The sequence below is a fragment of the Antrostomus carolinensis genome, unplaced genomic scaffold (genome assembly GCF_000700745.2).
Source record: "Antrostomus carolinensis isolate BGI_N321 unplaced genomic scaffold, ASM70074v2 scaffold9684, whole genome shotgun sequence".
Lineage (NCBI taxonomy): Eukaryota > Metazoa > Chordata > Aves > Caprimulgiformes > Caprimulgidae > Antrostomus > Antrostomus carolinensis.
The window spans coordinates 60435-68403 of record NW_010308679.1 but is presented as its reverse complement, the minus strand read 5'-3'; the positions used below and the strand labels follow the sequence as shown (position 1 = coordinate 68403).

Sequence of the window (7969 nt, the reverse complement as noted above, 5' to 3'; positions counted from 1 at the left end):
AGAAAATAGAATTGATTACTCTTCTATCTGCTCTTTAATGATCAGAATTGGCCACAATTTAAGTTAAATATATCAAGTGAGGATTTAAGTCACTAAGACTTAGTAAGACTGGCATCGTATTAAATGCTAATTTATTATTTTTAACATGTGGACACCATCAGTTACTCAGCTTGCATAATTAAGCAGATGTTAAAACCAAATAGATACAGGAGCTGAAAAAACTAAGTTATCTGTAATTGTGACCAATACTAACTTTATAGGGGATACAAGCATGAGTAAAAACCATTTCTTCCCCCACCCCCATGGGTGCAGACACCCATCCCCTTCTATCGCAAGCAGCTGCCCTAACTCTTTGCCACAAGACTAGCTCTTCATACAGTACGGACATTAAACAAAGGGGATGTACAGGCAACTTCTGCGCTTCTTTCCCAACACTGGGGCCAGCACTGGGGCTGGCTCCTGCCCAGTAGCAACAGGTCAGCAGCTGGGCCAGGTGGCTTCCTGCAGCACCCAGCCAAGGCAATGAGGAGGCTGTGTCAGGCATAGGAGGTGGGCAGAGAGACAAGAGGGGGAACCACATGGAACATGTACTGTCCTCAGGCAGAGTTAACACCAGGACAATCAATAATACAAGTGAACAAGCATAATAACTCTTTGAGGGGAACTGCAGGCAGCACATCGTCCAGGGGGAGAAAAACACCCTAGCAATGATTGAGGGCTTGAGATGGGAAGCGAGGGAGAGCCTACATCCTGAGGACATATTGCACATAGAAAGGCTTTCATCAATATATTTAAGATGATACTAACAACAATATAACGGCAGGACAAATAAGAGCCCGGGGTAGGAAGAAATTAATATAACAGTCAGCTCAGGTATAAGAGGGATGGCTTAAAGCTGAAATGTAACTAGCAAAGCACCAGCTGCAAAACCAGATCAAAGAAGAGAAAGATGATGAATGATATAGAAATAGGAAGGATCAAGAAGCATGCCTGTTGATTTGAGTGTGGCTCACAATAAAATACAAGCGTTAAAGGCAAAGTTCTCCAATCTGAAATCACAGACCTCTGATAGGGAATAAGGAGGGTTGAAATTGCAGTTCTGCAAGTGCTTGTACTTTCACTGCTCACAGATTCACTTTGCTATGGTAGAGTATGAGGCACTGAGATATTTTTATCTCTTCAGATCTAATAGTAATTTTTCATCCAGGCACCTCTGAGCTATCGAACTGTAATCAGCAGTGACTGATACTGGAGGAAGTCAGTGCCCGAAATGCGGAGCAACAGTGACCCATCACCACACTGAGCTGCAGCCTGGGGAAAAAACCACTGATGGAAAAAGCAGTGAGGAGTATCCAAAGGCATGAGGTACAGTCAGAGCAGAAGGGGGGACGCACATGGCAGGTTCATAGGAAGCAAGGGAGGGTGACGGAGAAGAAAAAGTTCACAATACTGACCTGTTTCAAGGTCTCCAGTGCTTGAGGAAACACGTCTTGAATATACTGCAGTTTGCCCACTCGCATCAGCTGGACGGCCCTCAGTGGATGGAAACCAGGATAATACAGTCTGCAGAGAAAAAAGGAGGAAAACATGTCATTGTCAGCTCTCACCTTCACAGTCACTGCCTCTGAGGAGAGCTATTAGGGTGGGACTGCGAAGTCATTGTGAATGTTAATAAGGTACTCAGAGAAAATTAGCTGCACTACTGAGAAGCATGAAATACTAAGGGGAATTAGCAAATTATTACTCTCCATCTCAGAGGAATGCCTTTAACATTATCCTGTTAGAAAGTGACAGGAATGGAATTATTTAATTCGCTACTGTTGGATAATACAATAGCATTTACTGTACTTAGTGTTGCAAACAGAGGTCATACACAGTCCCAGGTCTCTGGAGAGCTATAATTTTAAGAGGAAGCTTCAGCAGGGAACCCAGTCCTAGATCCTCCAGGATGAAGGAGAGGACCTGAAGGGAAAGCAGGTATGTAACATTGAGGCCACCATTTCTGAGGGTTTACTTGCTACTCCTTGTTGCAGGAAGAACTGGTGCTGCACATTCAAGGAAACATCTCAGACTTGGCTTGTGCATCTAGACAAGGCATCTGCTAGTGTGAAGGTACACTCCCATTCTTACTCAATTAATTTCACAGAAGCAGAGGTTTCCCACCAACCTCACTCGAGTTAATGAAAACAGAACTACAGTATCTTTTTTTTCTAGGAAGTAGATGGAGAGCAATCATTAATTAATCATCATTAATTCCTCTCAAGATGCTCTTGAAAAGTCCATGCTTTCATGGTGACAACTCCAGATTTCCAAAGCCTGCTGTCCTTTGGCTCACAACACCTGGATCCCATCCCAGCCCTGTGTTCTGGATGTAGAGAGCACAGCATCTTGGAAGAGCCACCTGGAGGCTTCAGAAAGCCATGGACCTGACTCTCCTAGAACTGGCCAGCAGGAAACATGAGGTGAAAGGACTCACCTGGAAGTTGTCACCTGCAAAAGATCTTAGATCCTTTTTGACTAACTACATAAATGAAAGAATAAAAGCCTTAAGCACAAGTCACTGAAGACAAATATCCTATTTGATCAAAGAGCATTTTACTTCCTCAAGTACTTGGTGTGCTTGAGGGGTGTCTAAAAAATTACAAAATTTGTCACAACCGCAGGAGGGGGAGCCAATTAGCTTCCCAAAATCTACTCTTTGAAGAAATTTTTTTTGTGTGTTTACGCTAAACCTATCATCATCAGACTTTTGGGGAATTACTAATGCATGATACTACTGCAGTCAGAAAGATACTTAAATCTTCATGGGTATGATTAGATGCATGCTAAGACATTAAATGATGTAAATTTGTACGACGTATAGGAATCTTCTGATAAGTCTGCATGCAAATGAATGAGTTCTCTTTCTCCATTATTTTGCACTAATGAAAATGCAAACACGATTAAATACAATTGTTTAAATGGCAGAGTATCTGGCTGTCCTTACAAATCTCAAATGAAGATGTGTAAATATCATGGAAAGTGTTTTCACACCCAAAACCCCCTTTTCTGCTGATCCCATGCAGCTTCAGTGAAGACATACAGAAACACAAGGGAAGCATGCCTGGCAGGATCTCAGGAGCAATAGCTCTTGATCTGCCGAAGTTTCTCACAAAGCAGCAGAAACTAATTCCTCAATGAGAATGATGCATCCTGAATTGCCACGAGCACCATCTATTCAGTCCGCTCACGGGCTGCAACTCAAAAAGGCTGGAGAGCCAGTAGACAAGAGAGAAGAAAACTGATAGCACTTATCTCAGTCTAAACTGACCAGTCAGGAACTTCAAGGATCCAGTTAAACAAGCACTGGAAAATTATCAGTAGGTTTGGTTTTAGATTTTTGTTTCTGATTATTATAACAATTAATAACAACATGGTGTTATCTGTTACTAAATAGGGAGAAAATGCAACTAAGTCAGAGATTTTGGTGTGAATTAGTGAAACTAATTAGAAACTGTAGCACTAACACAGCACAAATGGGAGTTGTGAGCACATGCACAACTTTCTAAAAATTGAAAAAAAATGATGCCTATAAGATTGTGTACTTCTGCCTTCACCTGTGAGTGCTGCAAAGGAAGGAGTAAAAAGGTCACTCCCTCTTCTCTGGGCCACTGAAATGCCAGGATGCCTGGGGCAAGGACCATGGCCACAGGAAAAGGAGACAGGGAGACAAAGACTTTTGCATCAGATGATAACTCATCTTTGCAGTCTCCACTATACTGTTTCTGCTGTATCCTGACAGCTCTGATTCTTTTCCTACTGCTCCTTCATGGCCTCATCACATCTCCCTTGTTCCACACCTTTACCTTTGATCCTCTCAACCATCTTCTTAATGTATCTTTTTTTCCTCTCCCACCCCTGAATAACCAACCCCATCCAAAATACCAAGACAAATAGGGAACTTGGGTCCTTGTTCACCTGCAGCCACCACAGGGATGGCAGCTCATGTGGACAAATCCAGGCTATACTTTTGTTTCTGCAGTGTACTGTCTGCTAAACTTCATGCAGGTCAATCAGAATTCAGAATCTGCCTCTCCATGCAAACAGGTTTCTTTCTATGGATCATACATTCACCTGAAGTAAATAAAGATTTAGGACTGTGATATATGCAATATCAGAGAAAACAGATGGCAATTTAGCAATGTCAGGTGCTCAGCCCAGACTACCAGCCATACACTAAAGCAAGTAAAAATTTAAGATGAGGACACAGAAGGAGTACATGTGAAATGAAGAGCTCTGTGCTTATAAATATTTACAAAGCTGTTTTACTGAGCTGATATTTGCTCTGATCTTCTGCATGTACATAGTTATATTTTGCAAGCCTTAAAATTCACAGTTGAAACAACTGTTTATTATTGTAGTCTGGAATAAATCTATTAAACTATTGGAACACCTTTTGTGGAAGCACATCCATTGAGTGAGTTTACTAGAGAATTCCAGACAGCTTGCAGCTCTTCTGGGAGAGGTGTAAGGGGGAAAAATGCTGATGGCTTCTTCCAGACATCCCTAGGATTCAGTATTATGAAAACTGGCATGGCAGAAGGAACTAAGAAGCAGTGTCAGGTACTTGTGAACCAATTTATTATCTCCACACATTGCTCTGAACAAAACTAAGTGGATAAATTTAAGAATAAGGAAGACATTTAGCAGCCAAGGAACTAGTACCTAAAGACTGTCAATGGGAGACTAAGACAACTATAGAGAAATACATGCTGTAAAACACATCACAGCTTGGGAAGAGTAGGATTTCAATCTGAAAAGGATTTTATGAGATTTACCAAGGCCTGAGGGACAGGATGGGGAACAGTAACATACTGAAAGTTGAAATAAAGATAGTTCTGTAGAGTGATGTTTCCTGGCCCTTGGCACTGGTGAATGCCCAGTAGTCCACTTGCAAAGAGATATTAAACAGAATACAACAACTAAGAACTAGGGCTGTGTTGTAAACAAGAGAACTAGAGAAGGCTGAGAAAGATCTGTACATTTTGTATCGCCTCCTCTGCTTATAAATGACTGCACAGCTTTGTTCTCATCTATGACCAACAGCATCCATGCCCACCTGTCCCTCCAGCCTGCCCTCCTGCCTATCGACTGGTCCCCACAGTTTGGTGTCATCTGCAAACCTTATAAAAGTGCCTTCTGTTGCCTCCTCCAGGTTGTTGATAAAGGTGTTAAACAGGACGAGTCCCAGGACAGACCCCTGCACTACCCCACTGTTACTGTCATCCAAACAGAGTACAACCCAACAGCCATGACCCATATTCTGTAAAGCAATCGCTGATTCTAATACACTGTGAGATCGATAGCTCCTATTTGTAATTCAGCCATGAGGTTTGCCTTGATTAACCCTCAGAGCAGTCACTGATCATATACTTCACAAAGAAAAAAATATTTTTTTTTTCTGTATATCAGCTCTGAATCTCTTTAAGCAATCCCTTGTGTTCTTACATAACGGACAATGTAAACAAGACAACCCTTGGAAAATTTTTGCCAGTTCCTTCTATTTCTTAATACTATAGTTCCATTAATTCTACTCAGCTTATATGCCATTACAGGGTAAATAATCAGAGCTTTTGTGCTCTCTTGTGAATTAAAGCCTAGTCTTAAAAAAAGATACTATGCAAAATCACTGCCTTTTCTGATGCCTCATATTTGAAGATAAATAGATACCGTTCCCTGTAAATCAGTCTGTGGGGTTAACATTTACACTGTTGTCTTCAGCCTGATGTAATTAGAAGCAGGCAGGATTTATAAAATCTGAAATAAGAGTTTAAAATGGAAATGCTACAAGGCTTTTAAATATGGTGACATGTAAAAAGTGACGCTATGCATAATTGTAAATTGGTTTGCAGTACCTTTCAGTGCAAGTAAATATGACAGCATAAAAGACATAAAGCAGTTTTAGGAGCTGCAGCAAGAGAAAAGGAATTAGGAAGAGGCTCCTGGAGATCAGGAAAGGTGGTGAGCAGAACAGCATCAGTCTCATGACAGAAACGTACACACTACAGCTGGTGGAAATGTTCACCACAAATACAGCACCCAGTAAGTTCAACCTTCTTTTCTTTCTCTGACTTATTCTTAATTTCTGACCTGCTCAGTATTTGAGTACATTCATTAAAGCTGTTTACTGAACTGCAGCCTAGGAATAATTTTTTTTTGTCCAGTTATTTGTTTTTTCATTACTTAGTGATGTGAGACTGGTCATCTAATTTGCACAATATTATTTCCACTCCTTGGCCAGGATGATCAATGGGTTCTGAATATGGGAATTTTGAGAAAGATTTTTAGGACAAAATTAAGGAAAAATGTAAGGAGGAACCAGTTATTTTATGAATAGTCAAAGAAATCATATGCCTCAGGAGCATGAGAGGTAAACTATCTGTGCTCATGTAGGAGCTCACAGATCTTAATGCTAAAGGGACTGTGCTGCAACTGTTCAGTCTATATACAGAATTTCACCTAGCAATTCCTGCTCCAAACCCATAAATCTGAAACTGAAATAGTGTTTAGCAATGCAGCTAAACAGCTTTATACATAATTTGCTCAATAATGGTATTTTTTAATAAGCATGAGGTCTATGCAAGAGTTTTGCCTGGGATGGAACAAGGGCACAGGGTTATTTTTTGAGGAAGTGGGAACGTGTTATTGATACTAAATGACTCTGTTTTGAGTGTTAAGTATTAGAAGTCTAGTTGGAACTGTATAATTTCTAAGGGCAATGTATCTATATTAACCTGTGTATAATCTTTAGGGTTCCCTGTGAAAGCCTTCCAAAAGAATGTCCTGGATTTCAGGTTAATAATGTGTTTTTTCTTGGAATAATAATGGTGCTCACCTGTTATTCTTTCTGGCTTCTCTTTCTCTCTTTTTCTCCCCCTTTCTTTTTTTCTCTTAACAACTCCCTATTTATCAGGGATGACCAGATAGGTTTAAATCAGTTCAGTTACTCACAACTCCCCTTATACACTCTGCAGCAGCCATGTCATTTTTGGAGTAGCAGAATAAATCCTTTACCTGTGGCAGACCAGATATACTCCAGCTGCCCTGAAGTGTTTATTGTCCATTTTATCTCCTCATCACAGTGTCTCACTGAAAAGATCAAAGCATCATTGAACAGTTTAATACTGGCATCACCCTTTTCCATTTCTTCACAGATTTGACCTCTATTACTTGGATTTTGGGATTGGCTCATCAGCACTAGCAGGGAGGTTTTCCTGGAGGTAACTGATAGTGCACATCCATAACGCATTACAAGAAAGCTTTGCCAGTGATGAGAAGACATTATTATTAGAAGCTTTATGCTGGAAAATCTCTTGAAAACTAAAGCAAGAAAATATACTTTCTGTTGCTTTTACGTAAAACTATGAATTACCCCCAACCAGATTTCTTATTCTGGTTTAACCAAATAACAGCAGAAAGCTGACATCATTTTCTCAGCCACCTGGGGTCTGATATCAGTAGAGATGTGGAGATCTAACACCTCTGATCAGAGTCTATTTGGAAGTTTCCATACTCTTAAATATACTGTGGCTGTACATTTTTGTAGTCTAAATTACATGTGCTCTCTACCTGTATTATTGCTATATTGGCAAAACTCTTGGTATCCCAAATATTGAAATTTTCACCAACAACCACAACCCTTGTAAAAGCTCATCATACTAAGCACTAAAAAGCAGGGCATGAGAGCCTTTGTTTTGCACAGATAAGGAATGGAGGCTCAGGAAAATGAAGTGGCTTGTCTGATGTTACAGGATAAAATCTCTAGGAAAGCCAAGAGTTGAATCTAGATCTCATTGTGACTAGAGAATATTTTTTGTTTCATGCAGAGCCTGGTTCTTGTGTCTATGCTGTCTGGTCTGGCTGGCTCTGTGTGATAGTTTAACTTAACTGGCAGCCAAACAAGACACAGCCACTTGCAGCACCGCTCCCC

General features: G+C 40.6%; 1 protein-coding gene across 1 annotated transcript in view; it reads right to left on the bottom strand.

Moving 5' to 3' along the window:
- Positions 1 to 1454: 1454 nt before the first annotated feature.
- Positions 1455 to 7969, bottom strand: part of LOC114818476 (histone-lysine N-methyltransferase SMYD3-like) — a gene marked incomplete at its 3' end in the record, with an annotated part of 50504 nt that continues 43989 nt past the window's right edge. The window contains exon 4 of the mRNA XM_029084468.1: positions 1455 to 1563. Coding sequence (XP_028940301.1) covers positions 1455 to 1563 — 109 coding nt within the window. The remainder of the gene's footprint in view (positions 1564 to 7969) is intronic.